The following is a 21,087-nucleotide window of genomic DNA, read 5'->3' on the forward strand; positions in this document are numbered from 1 at the left end:
ATTTTGACCTCCATTTTGTAGTCAGTACCAACATAATAAAATTTGAAAAGCTTAGATTGAATGGTTCATGAGTAAATGCAACAACGTGAATGGAAACGCCATTTTATGATCTTTCAAGAACCATAACTCCGTTATAATGGTAAAAGTCAAAATCGTCATTATTAAACTTGACCTCTATTTTGTCATCAGTAACAACATATAAAAATTTCAAAAGCTTTGGTTGAATGGTTCATGAGAAAATGCACGGAGATGACTGGAAACTCCATTTTTCAATCTTTCAAGAACCATAACTCCTGAACCATAAAAGTCAAAATCGTCATTATTGAACTTGACCTTTGTTAAGTTGTCAGTATCAACATATTAAAATTTTTAAAGCTTGGTTGAACGGTTCATGAGTTAATGCACGGACAACATTTGATTGCCGCCCGCCCGCCGTACATCCCCATATCAATAACCGACATTTTTGTCACAAAAATCCGGTTTAAAAGGGTTAAAATGGCATCCAAATAGCCCTGTTTTTGACAAGCCTGCTAAAAAAGAAAGCCTGACATAGAGATAGTGATCTGTAAACTATGCAATTTATAATCTTTAATCACAATCCAAATTCAGAGTTGTATCAAGTGAGTATTGATGTGTTAATTATTAAATAGAGGATTAAGGAGGGACTTGTATCATTATGGGTAACTTATAGTTAAATGCAGTATTCTAATACAGCTAAATACTGTTCACACTTCTTTGTGTTCCCCCTTTTTCACTTTTCCTGAAAGTTTGAACAGACACTAACAACAACTGACAATTAAGATTACAATTAAAGTTGAATCAGATCTAGAGTTGCTGCCATTTAAAAAAGTGTTATTTCTGAGAAAATATAATAGAATTGAAATATTTTTATTTCACCAGACAATATTTTTCATCAAATACTTGTATCTGCATATGTCATATATAGTAATTAGGACATATATTTGCAGCCCCCTATGTAATGGAGTATAGACATGGCTTGGTGCCCTTGTAGGTAATAGTTAAAGTTTTTTGTCAAGGAACTATTTAAAGAAGTTGAAGTCCAATCAACTCAAATCTTTGTACACATGTTCCCTAGGATATGATCTTTCTACTTTGAATTAGATTTTTTACCACAATTTTACGGTTGACTAAACAGAAAATAATATAGTGATTGGGACATCCGTGTACTTTGGACACATTCTTGTTAAAGTTGTGTTTTTACAGGGTCAAATATGTATATATATATAACATGTATATATGTTACAGTGAATTTGTATAATCAGTGATTATGTAGAATCCCTGAAATTTTCAGGGATTATGTAGAATCACTGTCCAGTTTAGGGATTATATATAATCACTAAAATTTTCAATGATTATGTATAATTACTAGGAAAAAAGTCAGGGATTATACATAATAACTGAAATGAAAAAAATAGTTTTAATTTATAAAGAAAATGAATAAAAGTCAAATAATTTATGCTATAAATGATCATAATAAAACAGCATTACACTGTATAAACATAAACTGCAAAATGTTAAGCACAAAACATCAAAATGATAACCCTATTTTTTTTAAATGATAGGCACGATATTATACAATTACTATCTTTTGATGAGGTAAATATGCGGTTTTATTGACTTTTGAAAAAAATATATTCACTAAGGCCGACGGCCGAATTGAATATCAGTTTTTCAAAAGTCAATAAAACCCCATATTTACCGAAACAAAAGACAGTAATTGTTTTATTCCATAGTCCGAGAGAAGAAAATGTATCTAATGACAAACATATACCAATTTTTTTTTTTTACATGAAACATTTTACCATAACGTTTGCATGAAAAAACGCGTGACGTTTAGCGCGGTGAATAACACTTTCTCAGGTGAATATGCTTTTTTTATTCAAAATCCATTTCATATAGAGAAACCTACTAAAATAATACCAATATGGAATAAATTAAAATGTTAAACACATATATTAAAATAAATGCCTCACATCTGTTATTACCACAATATCCACATTTTAGAAACATTTTCATTCACATATCGAATCAGATTTTATGACCCGCTTAAGAGAAATAAAGTGTTCAGTAAAAACATCTGTACATACCCCCCCCCCCCCCCAAAAAAAAAGGGGGGGATTAGCAACACCGAACTGGTTCGAGCAAGAAACCATGTTTTTTGGCCAGTCCTTTTTCAGAATTTTGGTAAACAATTATCATTCTTTTTGGTATCCCCTTTCCTTTTTTACCCTGTGGAATCATGCTAAGAGAATATTACACCAAATGCCAGCTTCCTCTAAACTTTTGTTTTAATTGTCAATCCTTAGTTTTTCTATACATTTAGAAGCGTAAGTTCTCTCTGTTTAAATTTCTTGTTCATTTGAAGAAAAAAAAAACCTAGATGTTCCATAATCGTCACCACCATTTGTTTTCCATGTACCACAAATAACATGCTCTGTGGATTTACAAATAGAACATGAATATCCATTGGACTCTGGCTTTTAATAAACAAACAATACATTTGTTTGTACATGTAAAGTTATCGCTTTAAAGTGAATCTTGATAATATTAATTTTGAAAGTGTTCAACTTTATCTCTAAACCTTCAGTTGGTTGTATCTTTAAGATCATCCTCTGTGCTTAAAAGCAAAATTATTTCATATACAAGGAATATAAAAGTATGATTTACTTGTGTCTAATCAATTTTGCTTTAATTCAGCAAATAAAATATGTTTAAACTAAACAGTTTATGAAATGAAAGTAAAAAATGATGATTAATCTATATGTATTATTCTTTTTTATCAAACAAAGGATCCTTAAATTATTCATAATCCCTGAAAAAAATATTAGGGAATTTGTAGAATAATTATTAAAATGTTCAGTGATTATGTAAAATCACTGGTCATTTTCAGGGATTATATATAATTACTAATGATTTTAGTGATTCTACATATTCCCAGAAAAATCAGGGATTCTACATAATCCCTGATTATACAAATTCACTGTAACATATACATGTATTATATATTTATAAATATATTATAGATCATCATTTCAGAAATTTAAAGCTGGATACATTTTAAAAATTTTGATTTTTATCAATTTAAACTATATTTTTATTAAAGAAAAGATCAATCATAATTATTCACTGCATTGAATAATCTCTTTTTTCAATCTTTCATGAAATAGTTTAGTTATTACATTATCACAACTTTAATGATCCACATACAAAGGGTATGAAATATATTCTGCTTATCGATTAATTCATTTGAGGAGAAATATGTAAAATAGAAGTAAAGCTAGTGATGTCCTTGAGAGTTGGTAAGAATAAGGTATTACTTTTTTTCGGATGCTAATCATTGTTTGTGTAAGTTTAGTTGTTTGAATATATATAGCCAAGACATGTTTTATTGTATGTCAGGTTATAGAGAATTGATAATCATATATTTTATGTTTAGTTGTTAAAGTACAGAATTTTTTTTTGTTATGTATAGTTTAATGTACAGTAGTGCAAAGTTTGAAATGAAATATTATTGGCTTTAAGCAATATTGGAATAAATCTGTTTAAAAAAAAGAAACCTCCTTTTTCAAAGAGGATGTCTAGTAATATTGCCTTATGAATGACAGGTCACGGTTCTTATGTATTCTCTATCATTTAACAATGTTATGGTTACTGCATCTAATTTTGATATACCATAAACTGATGTTTTGTACCTCACTTATGAAAATTAGGTACATGATTGTTAATGCACCATGATTGTTCGAGCACCTGATTTTGATACTAAGCAATTTTCTCTGTTGTTGTCTACAGTGTTAGAACAATATAAACTGTTCTTATAGAGATATGTTTAAACTTTTTGTTTCAGCTTTATATCTATATATGTAATAAAAGTATACATGTATAAATTTATAATTTTTATTTCAAGCAGATAATCCCATTAGTTGAAAATATTATAATGATATGTACACAATATACAATGGTTTACAGATATCAATAAAAAAGCATATTAATAATATATTATTCATTGCACTTATAAAAAATATTTATTATTTTAATTTTAAAAATACAAGTGTATTATTCATCTGTACTTCATTTGGTATTTAAACTGTTTTATATTTTAGAAAAAAGAATATTTTAGTGTTTTCTGTAAAAAAAAAAATGAGGAGGGAGATTTTATAGGTTTTCATCTGCTGAATGTACATTATAATTTTGATAATCAGTAAAATGATTGTTTTCTTGTAAAAAGTTATGAACCGTATCCTTTTATGATTGCAATACAAGTAAAGGGTTTCAATATTAAATTAATATTTACCATTTTTAACCAGTTTAAACTTTTAAACAATAAACTGAAGGATGTCATTATATTAGCTTCTTTTAGAACCCAAGCAGATTTCTTTAATAACTTAAGGTGGTACCTAACACTACAGGAAGGTAACTCTGTAAAATCAGATAAACGTTTTAATTATGTTGCATTGTTAAGGAAATAGTAGCTTCTTTATAATAAAAAAGAGTGTTTGTCAAACTTCTATATAAGTTAACCAGTGTGATTTTTCTGATAAATTGGTTGGTTCAAATTATTTGAAATTTTGAAATTTTTGTATTTTGTAAATAAAATACTTTACCAAAATTTTATGAAAATTAAAGGAGCCAAATTGATTTCAGTGAAAGTGGGGGTACCACCTTAATAGTGTTTGTATTCAATTTTTCATAACAACTTCCCCATATGTTGCAAGTGTAATCAAGCAATGGTTGAATATTAGCATTAAAATAAATTATATGTACATGCATAGGTAAATCCTTCCTTATTTTTTCTAATAAGTTCATTCCATTTGATATTGTACACAACATTTTTATCAATTTCCATATATTCCAATTTAGTTTTTTGTTGATATATTCACCAAGAAGTTTTCCATTATCTATGGTCTTTATATTCTTATCTGAAACATCTAAGATTCATATGCATATAAAACTTTTAATGATTTTTTCTATGTACAGTGGTAAATCATTTATGTAAAATAAATTACAGAGGGCCAAGGATAGAGCTTGTGGTACACCAGTTTATTTTACCACATTTGATGCATTGATGTTATAAATACATTTATTTCCTAATAAAGAGTATTTTACTGTTTTATAATATTTCTATATTATTTGCTATTTTTCTGCCATTTTTTGTTCCATGGTCTATTGCACTGGAAGTTATTGTTCTATTGCACCTGTGTGCAGTCTATTGCACTGACCTGTTATGACCTCTTATTCTGAAATCTGATTAGTTGAAAGGTATTCATGTTGTCCAATCAAATTGGGTTTGTTAAAGGTCTTGGACTTGTTGATTTGTCAAAAATCTCTTAATGAGCATCTTGCATCTTTTTTTTATATAGGTATTCTATATCAAGATCTCCAATACCTTTTGATTACAAGGTCAAAGGTCAATGTCACAGTGAGAATTACTGAATAGAATTTTAACTAAGTTTGGAACAATAGTTACTATGAGATCCCACACAAGTTTTGTTACTTTGTTCCATTTTGACATAAAACATGGCCACCAGGGGACTTTGATTCAATTGGGTCAATTTTCCAGATGTTTCTTCTCAAGGAGCAAAACCAATGAAGTTAAAGTAAGAAAATACATATGTTTCATGATGCTGAACAAAATTTATTATTTTTGAGCTGTTAAACAATTTCAATTTTTGCACTGAAACTTAAAAGGTAAACCACATTTTCATCTTCTTTTGATCAAATTGATCAAACTTTGTAAATGTGATCAAAATAATATCATACACAAGCATTTACAATAATGTTGCTGATTGGTAAATAAAAGTTGCCACTTTGAAGATAATGATTGATCAATTTTCAAGAATTAACATCCCTGAACTCCTCATTGACAAAGGGATTCACTCGAAATTTAATGTTAAACAGTTAGTGTTGTTTTTAGCAAAACAAAAATTTACAATGGTTGCCAACTTTTGCACTGAATCCTTATGAGAAACAAAATGTATAATGTCACAATGGATACTTTTACAGTTCTATTGCAACTAAACTTCCTGTTTACTGAGGACCTAAATGTAGCATGTAAGATATCACTGGTGAGAGTTGGCTCACATATTTCTTCTTAATTTTTAACACAGCACTTCAAGTTGAAATTTTATGACTTAGTTGTCCTTTTACAGATTTATCAAAAGATTTATCACATTTACAAACAAATTTATGCAACTGTTCGGGTCTTTATCTGTATTTTCCTCAATCAAACGCATGCACTCTTCAGGTAATGGGATGTTGTTTAAAGGTATGTCCACTGAATCAAACTCATGTCCAACTGGGCCATCATAATCAATCCCGTAAGTTTCTAATTCCAAATTTGCCTACAAAAAATAAAATATAAACATTGAGTTTTCCAAAATGATGAGGATGTGGGTCTATGTAAAGTTTTTTAACTGACACTTGCACCAAAAAGGGATTATGGTGCCTTTGTCAGTCTTATATATATATATATATTCATTGTGATTTTGTTTTCTTTTGCAGTCCTGCACATGTTGAATAAAATAAAGCCCACTTACCTGAACCCATACATCTGTTGGGTTTCTAACTGTTAATGAATTACCCATCATAATCCTTAAGCTGTTTATATACTCCCTCGTTTTTTTTTTTTTACACATCACTGATCATAAAATTCTTAAAAACAAGGTGATGCCAATTTGTGTTAAACAAAAAAGGAACACCATTGATTTGTATTATGTTGCTGTGGATGCACTTAAGAAATTATATATATTTAACATAAACATTTCGCCTTACTTTCAATGTGTTATTGGTACCCTTTACTCCTGTGATGTTCTGTTCGAAGGAGACATTGTTTATGGAATTGCCCTAAGATAATTTATAACCAAAAGGTTAACAATTTTAATACCTCATTTTGTGATTCCCAATATGGATCTAATGTTTGACCTTTAATCCACAGCTGCATTGGTGTCTGAGAGCCTTCTGACCTAAGGGGTCTTCTTATTAAAGCTTGTGCAAAGCTGTCCAAATGATCTTGAATCCTTGGTTTGAATATGATGTGTAGTACTTTCAAGTGATCTTCATTTGTGACATCTAAAATTGCATGCTCCTCCATATGGTAAAACAGCTGATAATAAAATGACACACAACCACTCCAAATTTCTCTCCAAAGACGCTCTATCCTGAAAAACAAACAAAACTAGGACTTATTGTCAACCACAGTGTAAATCATGTCTCCCAAAACCCTTCATAACCACTGAGACTCAACAAATGATCTTTGATTAAACAAAGATTTCTATTTTTTTTATCTTAAAGTTTTTTCAACTTTTAATTTCAAATACATTGTAGTCGCTATATTAGATTATCAAATATGGTGCTAGACTATTTTGGATAATACTAAATTGACTGTTAACTAATTACGTGCAAATTTCAAGTCTTCTTGACCTCATTTTCATGGTTCAGTGGCTACTTGAAAAAAAAATAAGAATTTTTGACCCTTTTAAGTTATATTATGAGTAATGGGATCGCTATATACATTTTGGTGTGTGGGTTACTTGTATGGTTCTTATGCCTGTCAGACATTTTTCACCTGACCTCGACCTACTTTCATGGATCAGTGAAGAAGAATAAGTTTTGGTGGTCAAGTTCATGTCCCAGATACTATATGCAATACTAGTAAGTCAACTACATTTGTTGTATGTAAATACTTTATGATGTTCATGTCTGAGTCTTGTAGGTTTTAATTGACCCCCCTCCTTTTTATGGTTCATATAAAGTTTTTGTGTGTTGGTCTTTATTTCTTATATTAAGCAAAAGATCAACTATATTTGTTGTATAGAAGGATTGTAAGCTGTATCTGACTGACTGGCAGGTATCATCTGACATTGACCTCATTTTCATGGTTCATTGGTCAATGTTAAGTTTTTATGGTAAAGTTTGTTTCTTAGATACTATTACATGTATTAGCAATAAAGGTCCACTGTATTAAATGTATAGATTATGTGTAAGGTGTATGTGTCTTCCTGACATGGTTCATCTTAACTGGCTGTCATTTTCATGGATGGCTCATTGGTCAATCTTGAAAATTTAGATTTCTTTGTTGAGTAAGTTTCTTAGAAACTATACACAATATACCAACTGTATTCAGTGTATAGAATTATAGTAAGGTGTACATGTATTTCTCATTTGGGTTTATCTAACCTTGACCTCATTATATTGGATCATGTTAAGTTTATGTGATAGTTGTAGTAAAGCTTTATATTAAAGACTATCAACATAATATCAATAGATAGTAAAGAAATTGAGGCATTTCAGTGTATGACCTTTATCAGCAAGAAAACAAAGCAAGAAGTCACATGCATTTCATTGATAAATGGACATGGATTGATACCTGATATCATTGTCTAATATTTTCAAGTATCTTGTCCTACCAATGATCTTAAAAATATGTGGCAGTAAGATCAAAGGGAATTGTACAAATTGCTGATAACTCTTTATCGCAGACATGAGTGAGACCAGAAATTCAAATGCTTGGACGTCATGAATTAAACAAGAATAGGGTCCATTAACATTTTTTCCTCAGAATGGAATGTGGCAAAATTAACAGTCTGAACTAAAAACTATTTCACCTACTAGTACTCTAAAGACCAATATTCTGACATTATTCTTATTGGGCCAAACAAATTTTTGTAAAAAACTTACTAGTCTGAACGAAATTTTACTAGTCTGGGGCATAGGACTAGTGGCTTACTATGCAGACTGAACTAATCCGGTGACAGTATTCCCTTTATAAAATATCAATGTCCAACTATAAATAAATTTTGAGAAACTTCACTTTTAAAAAATCATTAAAAAAAGAATGCACCCATGCCGTCTTGTCCTGAAAAACATTAAAAGTTGAATTGGAGAGTTGAGATAAAACTTGATCCCCCATTTTGTTGTGAGGATAAAATGACTAGAAATACTGTGATGGAATGCATGCCAATTGATACAAAAAGTTTACCTCTTGTCTTTCCTATTAATATTGATTTAGAACGAAATTCAGAGCTAGCATTGTGTTTTTCATTTTTATGTGGCCATTGACTTTACTAAGTGGAAATCAATTAAACTGTTAAATTATGCAATCATTAGATTATATCTCATTATTTACTATAATACCTTTGATTGTGTACACTCCTGCCAGCAATAAAACTACTATTTCCTCTAACCATCAGCATATATTCTGCTACTTTCACATTTTCACCACCTTTATCAGACCGCACTCTTTCTGGTAATCCCCATGTTTCCACTGCCTTTTCAAATGCTTTAAAGACTGTCACAGCTTTATTATCAGTGTTGACAGCAAGAAACACTGGTATTCTGGAATATCCATCTATCCCACCATGAATTACAAATCTCCATCTATAATTTTAAAATGAAGTGAAATATACAGGCAACTGACAACTTATTGTAAAACCAATGCAATGAAAAGAATAATATACTTTAAAGTCTTTTTGATAAGAAAGGAAAACAAGATGCTCTCAGGACCAAGAATCACTGGTGATCTTGAGACATATCCTACTTACAGTTTTTTTTTTTGTATTTAAGGTAATTTGATACAATTATTTATTTTCTTCTTGAAAATTTTCGATTGGAACTAAGGACACATGTACATGTCGGTACTGTAAATTCAGAAATTATTGCGTGCATTAATTATTGCGATTTTGTCATTTAAGACTAAAATACGATTTTAATTTTTACGATTTTGAGAAAAATCATGTTTAATTCATATAAAATATTTCAAAATGCGAGTTTACAACTCTGTCTCATTTTTCGCAAAATTAAAACCTCGTATTAATTTCTGAATTTCAGTACTTCTCAGCATAACCATATGCTTTGAAAGTAATATATTTATGACTTTGTTTTTGAAATATTTAAGTGTGCTGACATTTATAACTTTTTAACCTCATACATATAATTCAAAATTATATTTATTCTTATTTTAGTATTGAGTTCCTTTTCTGTTTAGCATAATAAAAAAAATAGGTAAGCAGCAGTTACATAGTTTGTCTCTTTCTTATGGTATGTATGTATCATTTGACATTCATTACCTAAATGTACAGCTGTACAATTGTAGATGGGAATGCAACTGGACATGCTGGAGTATAATTTACAATAACCAAAAATTACATCATAGCTTTCTTTTCACAATTATACCCTGATTGTCATGATTGTGTTGTACAAGGTCTTCAAAAAGAAAAAAAGAAAGATAGGAAGAGCTGGTGGTGGCCACATGAATTTTTTGACAGAGGAACAACAGAGTTAGTGTGGGGCCACTAAGCTAAACTGCCCGCTTTGCACCAGCTGATATAAATAAATGCCTAGGGTGGGAATTGAACCCACGTACACACACTCTGTTGTTATATATTTTAAAACAAACAAAAATTTGCTCCTAAATAAACAAGCAATTAAACTTTAGAAAATATATAAATTTGTTGGGATTATATTTCATGATATTTATATCAAATACTACTTATATATATATATCATAAAATTGAGAATGGAAATGGGGAATGTGCCAAAGAGACAATAACCCGACCATAGAGCAGACAACAGCAGAAGGTCACCAACAGGTCTTCAAATGCAACAAGAAATTCACGCGCCCGGAGGCGTCCTTCAGCCGGCCCCTAAACAAATATATACTACATGAAGTTCAGTGATAATGAAGGCCATACTAAACTCCAAATTGTACACAAGAAACTAAAAGTTAAACATGTTAAAATAATACAATACTAACAAAGGCCAGAGGCTCCTGACTTGGTTTCATGTATATTTATTGCAAATGAGTGTAGCAGGAATAATATTTATATGATTTTACCGAATAAGTTTGTGGTTTCCATCAATATGCCAGAGTGATCTTGGTGCTCTAACATTGTATGTCCTTCTTTGGATCCTATGGACACTCAAAAAAAGCCTTCTAAATGCCACACCATCTGGATCTACTGCTTTCACAGCATTGCGTACTCTTTGCCTCTGTATTTTATGTCCCTTACTTGATAATATGGACCTAATGGTTTGGTATCCTGCTTCAGGAAATTCAGTTTGAATGTTTTTTACAAGTTCATGTAGTTCGTCATCAGGGATCGCGCTGTAACGTTCTGATAATTTGATATTGTAGTCCCTCAACCTGCGTTTCACTGTAGACACACTGACACACAACATGTTTGCAATATCAGCAATCTTAAAATCTTCCTCTACGAAATATTCTAAAATGTCTTCTGATATGTCGAATGAGGGTCTCCCCTTCAGTTCATTGAATGTACAATTTGCTGCTAAATTAGATAGACACTGATTATTTGATGATATACTTTCACTTTTTTGTATTAAGTCTACTGCACATGAAACTTCAGCCAGCACATCATCAATGTTGATTAGTGTGGATAATGTACTTATCATTCCCAATGCAACTTCCACATCTCTTTTAAGACTGTATGTCCTTTTGCTTTCAATGCAATTCTTTAAAGTTATGATTTTGCTAGCCATCTGATCAGAAGTTTCATTTCTTGAATTATCCCTTCTTCGTGTTCTTCATTCATGGTTGAACAAAAAAAATAACTACAAACATGAAAAATAAAGGTGTCTAATGTTAATGTTGTGAAGGTACATGCTCAAAATAGATTAATGATGTACAAAATGTAGTGTGCTAATACCATGTAATACATGTAATATTCAATTTAAACGTAATACTATGGATTCATTCATTTTCGTGGGTACCAATTTTCATGGATTAGGGAAAATTTCCATGTTCATGGATATTTAATTTTGTGGTTTTGCCGAAGTCTGCATATAAGCCTATAGAAAAATTTGTTATTAGTTGAACATTTAATTTCATGGTTCACATTCACCCACTAAAGCCACGAAAATTGGTATCCAACGAATAATAACGAATCCACAGTATCCTGGTTTCTATTTAATCTTTCACTTAGTAAATCTGTTGTCAGACTATGAACAAGTAAAATAGTATACCTAGACAGTTGTAATCAGGATTATGCTTGTACCCTAATTTTACTTTAGAGCTCATTTCATATACATGTACATGTACATGTAGCAGTCAGGGGTGATACTTAAACAAGTGAATTCAAAATCTCTTCTTCATTGTTCTTTGTGATTTTAGCTGAGAAATATTTAAAATGTTTGCACAGACTTTTCAAAATCACTGAAACAAGTAATTTGAGAAGTTAAAATTTAATCACTTCAATAAGTGTTTATAACATTTTTGGAATATATTTCCCACAAGCTTGATTTTTTTATTGGTAAAAAGCCCAGAATTCTATTGAAAAAACAACTATGTACATGGATGTACATGCATAAATTGTCATCTGTTTGAATATATGCAAAAACTGGAATCATTTGTAGATCAGGACATAACCTTAAAATAAATTGTTCTAATTCTAAAGAAAACTTATCAGGTCACCTAATATTGTTGACCTTAATCTGATCTAGTAAGAGTAGTTAATGAATATTTGATTACAGAACAATTCCCAAAATATTTTATTACAGAACAATTCCCAAGGGTATTTTTAAAAGCCTTAGCGCACTAACTTACTGTCCAAGAAAATATGGAAAATCAATGAAATTAGCATTTGAAGATCAAAGAAAACACCAAAATCACTTAAATAGGTGATAATGAAATTACTTGTATAAGTAGCACCCCTGACTGTATAGTAAAAAATTATCAACAATCTGTAAGATATTATTTTGTTGCAAATTTAGGTAAACCGTGGGAACAGGAGAGGGCCTGTAAAAGCTCATTTTGGTGACAATGTGAGGAGTCTGAGTGGGTGGGATAGTGAAGGATCCCAGGAGTAGGTGCCCTGAAAGACTGAAACTGTGGTTAAGGGGAGTCAAGGTCAGGAGAATAATTGCCCAACAGTTTTTTTGGCCAGACACAGCTGGTGCTGACAGTGCTGTGGTTCAATGGACTGACATCAGAGCAATATGGGGCTAACCCTGTGCACATGGGCTTGTTTAGTGGGTCAGACTAAGTTCAACTCTGTCAATGAAAATTGCTATACTACAAATGTATATAAATTAGTGTTTTACATTGACAGTAAAACCTTGTCTTACCCACTACAGTGGCAGATCCAGAGCTTTTCATAATGAGGGGCTTCATGACCACCCTCACAACTCCTACCTATGCACTAAACCTCCGAAGGGTGGAGGAATATACTGTTTCAGTCCCCTGTGTGACTTTTTTCTGCAACACATTTTTTATCATAGGATGAAATTTCAAGCATGTGGCTGCATATGACATCTTGTTGAGTAAACAGCTGGTAAAGTTAAAAATGTGTTACCACATAAGCAACACGACGGGTGCCACATGTAGAGCAGGATCTACTTACCCTTCCGGAGCACCTGAGATCACCCCTAGTTTTTGGTGGGGTTCGTGTTGTTTATTCTTTAGTTTTCTACGTTGTGTCATGTGTACTATTGTTTGTCTGTTTGTCTTTTTTTCATTTTTAGCCATGGCGTTGTTAGTTTATTTTAGATTTATGAGTTTGACTGTCCATTTGGTATAATCTTTCGTCCCTCTTTTAAATAAAAGTAGGCTTCTGCATTTGAGGGTTAACAAAAGAAGGCCTCAATACTACAGAATACATGTTTATAAATATAGAACTGTCATAATTTCCTTTGTCCTCAGTCACCATACCAGTAGCAAGGGGACCTGGTAAACAAATAAGCCACTGTTAAAGTCAACGTTCCGTTCGAATTGTCACTGTTAAAGTCGAGTTTGAGAGTCAAAATAACCCCCTCATGGCTACGGGACTGGTCACCACCAAATAATCCGCATTTCAGGATAAGTAGAAACAGTAATTACCTTGGTTGTTTAGAAGTGTTCAGAATTGAACCAGAATTGATGTGGTTTCCGTTCTAGAACACAGCGCCACCTGCAGTCGTCTGTAGAAACAAAGATATGAGTCTGTAGAAACAAGAAAACCGAGCGCCACCTGTCGTCATAATGATCGTTAGCATAACGATGACATTTAACACTTCGACATTTCACACATCGACAATTCACGAATCGACATGTTACAAGTTACAAAACATCAATGTACAAAAAGACAATTTACCGATAAAGAATTTTGAAATCTTCAAGTTACAAATTGACAATTAACGAATGAAGAATGTTGAATTTACAAAGATACAAGTTACAAATTGACAATTTACGAATGAAGCATTATGGAGGGGGAGGACAGGGGTAAGGGAGACAGGGAGAAAGGGGGTAAGAGAAAGGAGAAATGGGGTGGGAGAAAGGAGAAAGGGGGTAGGAGAAAGGAGAGGAAGGCTGGGAGAAAGGAGAAAAAATTGGAGAAAAGAGAAAAAAAAAAATATCTCGCCTTTTAAAAAAATGTCTAATATTTCAAGAAAAAATATCTCAAAAGGAGATGTTTTATTCTAATGGGAGAAAGGAGAATGGGGGTAGGAGAAAGGAGAAGAGGGGTGGGAGAAGGGAGAAGGGTACCCCCCTGTCCTCCCCCTCATTATGAAATTGCACAGTTACAAGTAACAAACTGACAATTTACCGATTAAGAATGTTGAAACTACAAAGGTGCAAGTTACGAATTGACAATTTACGAATTAAGCATTATGAATTTCACAGTAACAAGTTACAAATTAACAATTTACGAATTAACAATTTAGAAATTACACAACTACAAGTTACGAATTGACAAGTCACGAATTAAGAATTTTGACCCCGTTGGCTTTCCATAGTTTAAGACCACTTAGTATAACAGAAAAAAAGAGGCAGAAGACTATATTTTGTCGGGTAACCGGTTTTCGTAAATGTCTACATGTCAGTGAGGCGACTTTATTGGGACGAAAGTAGCAAAACAAGTTGTATAGGACCGAGACCAGATATTCTCGAGTGTCCAATCAGAAATTGCCCTGTATTTGTTGACTGTGAAAACGAAAGTAAATACCGAGAGCTGTCATCGAACTTTTTGTTTGGTAGTCATTTTCATTTAGTATTACTATTAGGGAAAACTATATAGGCTTAAAAGTTTGCTGTCAATAGTGAGTTTTATGGTATACTTCTAAAAAGAGTTGTCATGTCATAACTTTATGACATCCAGTCGAACTGTTGATTTGGTTTTTAAGGTTCATTTAGTCTAATTAATTAAGACATCTTGAAAGGCTATTACATTTTTAGCTCATCTGGCCCAAAGTGCCAAGTGAGCTTTTCCCATCACTTTGCGTCCGTCGTCCGTCGTCCGTCGTCCGTCGTCGTTAACTTTTACAAAAATCTTCTCAGACTCTGAAACTACTGGGCCAAATTAAACCAAACTTGGCCACAATCATCGTTGGGGTATCTGGTTTAAAAAATATGTCCGGTGACCCGGCCAACCAACCAAGATGGCCGCCATGGCTAAAAATAGAACATGGGGGTAAAATGCAGTTTTTGGCTTATAACTCAAAAGCCAAAGCATTTAGAGCAAATCTGACATGGGGGTAAAATTGATTATCAGGTCAAAATTTATCTGCCCTGAAATTTACAGATGAACTGGACAACCCGTTGTTAGGTTGCTGCCCCTGAATTTGGTAATTTTAAGGAAATTTTGCTGTTTTTGGTTATTATCTTGAATATTATTATAGATAGAGATAAACTGTAAACAGCAATAATGTTCAGCAAAGTAAGATTTACAAATAAGTCAACATGACCAAAATGGTCAATTGACCCCCTAAGGAGTTATTATCCTTTATAGTAAATTTTTAACAATTTTCATAAAATTTGTAAATTTTTATTAACATTTTTCACTACATGTAAAACTACTGGGCCAAGTTCATTATAGATGGAGATAATTGTAAGCAGCAAGACTGTTTAGTAAAGTAAGATGTACAAACACATCAACATCACCAAAACACAATTTTGTCATGAATCCATCTGCTTCCTTTGTTTAATATTCACATAGACCAAGGTGAGCGACACAGGCTCTTTAGAGCCTCTAGTTTTCTTTGCTTACATCGACAGGAAGGCGTCAAAGTGAAAATTTAAAATAGCCTTTCAAGACGTCATAATTATTTGGACCTATAACGTATAAGCTAGGTTCATCGTTTGATTACCTTTTGGCTAACATGGCCATTCTGAACTATTAGTTCGGTCAAGAAAGACAACTTGTACTAAAAAAGGGGAGGTAACTCAATTTTCTTATAAAGTGAAACAAGATTTTTGCACACCAACTTGTGTACATGAATAATTAAATATCAGATCACAACGGGTTTTGAATGTTTGACGATCGATGTCCATGCTTATTTCCAATAGTACAATAATAATTTGTCATCTTAATAGAAAACCGAGTTTCGAATCAAATTAGGATTATTACGGTTTATATATAATATAAATAATTTCAATTAGTTTTTATTATACCAGATGCGTAATTATTGTGTAACATACTTCTTTCTTATCTTTGAACACTTTTCCCAACATGCAAATTCTGTTAAGAAAATGAAAAGTATTTGATTTTATAAGACCAAAAAAAAGACAAAAAAAGAAATAAATCTGTCCACCTAAAACATTGTATTTTGCCATGTCTGGTTGAAGGACTTAGTAAATATGTTTTGAATCTCATACAGACAATGCATTACATCGGTACAGAGAAAAATTCTAAACTCATATTAACTCAATTTAACTATTAACGAATTTGGTGAAAAGTTTGTTTCTTTTTTCATCTTTACAACAGCAATTGCGAAATGCACCTATAAAATCTATTAAGTTTTGCAAGTTTAGAATAAAACAAAATCGATTTCACTTCTTCGATACATGAGGTAAAAATAAATAAAAAGTGTTATGTAATCAAATTTTGTTGAATATCTATTTCCAGTTTATGATCTTTAACATGTTTTATATGTAAAGATAGTAAGGTAAACATAAATAAACAGAATTAACACCTTTATGTTACTGCTTCGTAAACGATGACGTCCTACTGATTTTATGGTCATCATACTGATACTTTATATATTCCTCAGTTTTAAGAAGACACCTTTAACCAATTAATTGTATGGTGTGTTATAACTTTGGATATTGATAAGGGTAAATACAGAAAAGCGCTTTGAACGCATCACAATCATTTAGGGATATTGTCAATGTTATACAGATACATTAATCCTAAAAATTTTCATTCAGATTTTTTTTTCTAATTTAATTTTACATTTAGCAGACACGTACAAATTGATTCGAAAGACTGTATCATGACTAAACAATTGCAGAAATTATAGTCAGCTATAAAAGGCCCCGAAATGACAATGTAAAACAATTCAAACCAGAAATATAACGGCCTTATTTATTTTAAAAAAACTAGCTTGGTTAAAACAAAGCAACATGCATGCATGATGGGATTGCATGCAATTGGTCTCAGTTGAAAATAACGTCAACCTAACATAAACATGCATTTGGTCAATGAAAAAAATGTGATTTGTCCGTTCTTCAAGCAAGACAGTTGTTTAAATATGGACACTTAACAAAAGATTGACTTATAAGTCTACATTGTCTCTAAGTTTATAATGAGGAAAACATGTGTAAAGGGAAGAAAAGTCAATTTGTACTTCTTCATGTTCTTCCAGAAGCTACAAAATGTATGTTTATTTTATCTCACTTGGGCCTTTTTTTTATTTTATCTTTTAAATTAAATTATGATATTGCATAAAGTATAGTAGATTCTAAAACAGAGATCCAATTCTTATTATCAAAACCAATCTATAGTGTCACTGTTTAAATATTGCAATTCTGGACATAATTTCATTATATTGTTTGTTATATTGGTCTCTTACAACATCTACTACTAGGGACACAAATTCGGCCCTGTTGACTTCAATTTGTTTGGTTAAACTCTTCCTGGTTTCAAATGTTAATATAACTTGATTTTCATGGTAAAACCTTTTAAAAGGTTGCATACATGTATCTTTTATTTGACACAATAGATGTAAACCTCCATGCTGCGATATTTTATTATTTTAGTCGTTGTGTATTCAAGTAAAGCATGTAAAGTAACAATCCATTGTGTGATTTTTAAGAATTAAACTTTTCCAAATATATTACAGTTTTGAGTATTTTTTTAATTTATTTTTATATTCGTTTTAAGGATTATTTCATAATAATGTTTATTTCTAAAGGAATATATGTAACGGATCTCAACTATGACAAAGTATTTAGTAAACACGGGGTATTTTCCAAAATACATGCAGCTAACTTAGACATGGCCATGCAAATCAAAAACTTGTCAAAGATAAAACTCTGAAAGCGTTCAACTTGAAATGATAAGAAAAGTGTGAAAAATTAATAATATTTATGCACGCATCACTCCCTGTAGAGAACAATCAAAGATACTTGATCGAATCACACAAATCAATATTCGTATCCCGGGGTGTGTAGGTTTATGCAGTACATGTAGTTGTTAAAAAGTTGATTAGTAAATATTTCTGTTAAAACATATTTCAAACTTTATCATACTACTGTCCCACTCAGTATCCATGGTATCGGGATGTTTAATATGTGGGTTTTTTTTCAGGGAAGATAAATCATTATTGCTAGCAGAGACATACTACAAGAGACATAATACTACAATTGTAGTATATTTCACTGTTGTTAGTTAGCTTACGGTTATGGAAAAATTATGAAATAATAATTATTGAAATTTTAATAATTTAAAAAATCATAGCCATTTTTTCTGTTAAAAATATAACTGGTGCAACCAAAGAACCTTATCCAATGGATGTTTATGCATGGTCACGATTGAAGCTTATTCTTTTATTCAATTAAAATCCGAAGGAGGATTTTAATTTCGACATGCATTCGTTACACCAGTCTTTTGTCATTTTTTCTCGGAAGCTTCCAGCAAATTTATTTTTGTCATTGTAATGAAAATATATTGAGATTGTTAATTGTTGGAAGTTCACTTTTCAACATAATATTAATGATTCCTTTGTATACTTTATCCTCTATCATGATTGAAAAGGGGAAATACACAAAAAACGTATACCTTGTGTATTGCAAGTATTTCTACTTTAATGTCACATGTAGAGTAAACCTGTATATATCTTCAAAGGAGTAGGTTCAGTAAGACCCCTTTTTGGCCTCAAAATATAGAAGTTTTACAAAATTGTTAAAATGTAAACCTTTAGTTATTTATTGGACAGTAGAATGCTTCTGCTACATAAATATGGGCTGTTTCTGACAATACTATGCACATATATCCGGTACTAGCACCATTAAGTCAGGCTAAATTACTGAAATCCTCATTATTCTAGCATTTTAGTTAAATTTTAGATGGTTTTCGTGTAAAACGAAAGTGGCCGCATTCGTGTTCATCCTTAATATTGAAATGTAAGTTGTATTTTATGATAATACATAACATATATAAAGGTTGAGGATGAACACGGATGCGGCCACTTTCATTTTTACCAAAAACCATCTGAAAAGTGACATTTTCCAGCATATTAGGAAGATTTTTCATATTTGAGCTTGAATCGGATCGTTTTTAATGACTAAATCTGTTAAAATCTTTCACATAAACTAATTAATTCAAATAAAATAGACACTTAAGTGTTTAAAAAGTGATCAAAATCTTTCGTCAGATGAACCTGAAATTTGAGGCCAAAATCGGTCCTTGACCGGACCTACTCCTTTATATTGTATATCAGAATCTTAAAAGATATATAATCATACTAATTCGTAAAATTATAAGTGTTTTTCCGATGACTTCGTATCCAAGTGTGTAAAATTCTCTTTTCCATGACAATTTTCAATTTTCAACCATAAAAAGACGGGAGAATTACAAAAATTTATTTTTAGACAAAAATACCATTTTATTTCCTTCCTGTCTTTGGAGATTATTAAGATATCCACGCAAAAATAAGAAAATAACGAATACTATTTTTTATTGAAGCAAACAGATGTCAGGGGTTCGCAAAACAGTGCCTTCTCTGTATACATTAAAAGGGCTACTTTGCTATTTATGGTTGCAAATTTTAAATCAAAAGTGACGGAGGTTTAAAATATCTTATTTAATTTACATCATTAAAGAGTTCAAACCTTAAAGGAACTATATTTAACCACGCGAAGAAGAAATTCAAATGTTAACTTAAAGTAATACGGGTATAAAAACTATTTGCCCATACAAATCTATAGTAAAAGTAATCGCTGTATATGGACAATTACTAGCGCATGCGCATTAAAGACCGATCAAATTCTTGTACATGCGTATTTTCAGAATGCGGGTCCGTTCGCGCCTATTCACGTTCGCACCCACTCATGTTCACCCCCTTTCACTGTTCGCACCCTACATGTTCGCGTCCAATATTAATTGGTTTTGTGTTTAATATACTTTGTAATCAAGTTTTGGCAAATGTATGCTTAAAAGTATAGTTGTTGTCATTCATTTGTCTCAAAATAAAGTGAGACAGCATTTTTTTTGTGTTGAATAAATCTAAATCATGTTTTGGATAGTGTATTGTTAAAAAAAATAGCAATCCTTTCTAAATAAAGTGGGATTCTGTCAATTTTTTATTTTGTGTTAAATAACCCTTGATCATGTTGATCATGTTTGGGTTAGTGTATTGTTATAACTTTGTTTCATAATGACTTGTTTCAAAATGAAGTGAGATTCTGACTACATATTCTTTTGTGTTTTGAATAAGTTTTATCATGTTTTGGTTATAATAGCATGAATAGTGTATTGCTATATTTTATTGTTTCATTGTTTCAGATCAAAGGAACGAAGCTGTTAAAAACAATTATCTTTTGTGTTTTTCATTTAAAATTTGCAATGTTTTACTCATACCAAGCTATAAATACATTCAGTATTAAATTTGTACACCAATTTAAAGCAATTTAAAACAAGAATCATGATTTTCCAATTATTCAACTGGAATTTGAATTAAAATTTGGTGCTATTATGTGTAGAGTGCAAACGGATCTTGGTTGCAAACGTGCGAGGTGGGAACGTGTAGGGTGCGAAAGTGTATTGGGCAAACAGACCTGATACCGTATTTACACCACAAATGCTACTCTGAGTACAGACAAACCTTTGCACCTGCAAAAGTTTTAAGGATTGATGGCAG

The 21,087-nt window shown here is 31.5% G+C and overlaps 2 protein-coding genes across 3 annotated transcripts in view; one reads left to right on the forward strand and one right to left on the reverse strand.

Moving 5' to 3' along the window:
- Window positions 1-5,632: 5,632 nt before the first annotated feature.
- On the reverse strand, window positions 5,633-14,201 carry LOC139523757 (uncharacterized). Of its 2 annotated transcripts, XM_071318010.1 has the most exons (5): window positions 13,850-14,201; window positions 10,850-11,586; window positions 9,151-9,393; window positions 6,902-7,175; window positions 5,633-6,359 (listed from the first exon to the last, which is right to left on the reverse strand). In XM_071318010.1, exons 2-5 carry the CDS (start codon window positions 11,512-11,514, stop codon window positions 6,162-6,164), a joined length of 1,380 nt encoding a protein of 459 aa, XP_071174111.1. In that variant the 5' UTR covers window positions 11,515-11,586; window positions 13,850-14,201; the 3' UTR covers window positions 5,633-6,161. The 2 variants fall into 2 exon arrangements, with proteins under 2 accessions (XP_071174111.1, XP_071174112.1); XM_071318011.1 differs by lacking the exon at window positions 9,151-9,393.
- A 719-nt stretch (window positions 14,202-14,920) lies between these two features.
- The window catches only part of LOC139523758 (uncharacterized), a 312,433-nt gene continuing 306,266 nt past the window's right edge, over window positions 14,921-21,087 (forward strand). The window contains exon 1 of the mRNA XM_071318012.1: window positions 14,921-15,048. The gene's annotated coding sequence lies outside the window, so the exon portion shown is untranslated. The remainder of the gene's footprint in view (window positions 15,049-21,087) is intronic.

The sequence above is a fragment of the Mytilus edulis genome, chromosome 5 (assembly GCF_963676685.1).
Source record: "Mytilus edulis chromosome 5, xbMytEdul2.2, whole genome shotgun sequence".
NCBI lineage: Eukaryota > Metazoa > Mollusca > Bivalvia > Mytilida > Mytilidae > Mytilus > Mytilus edulis.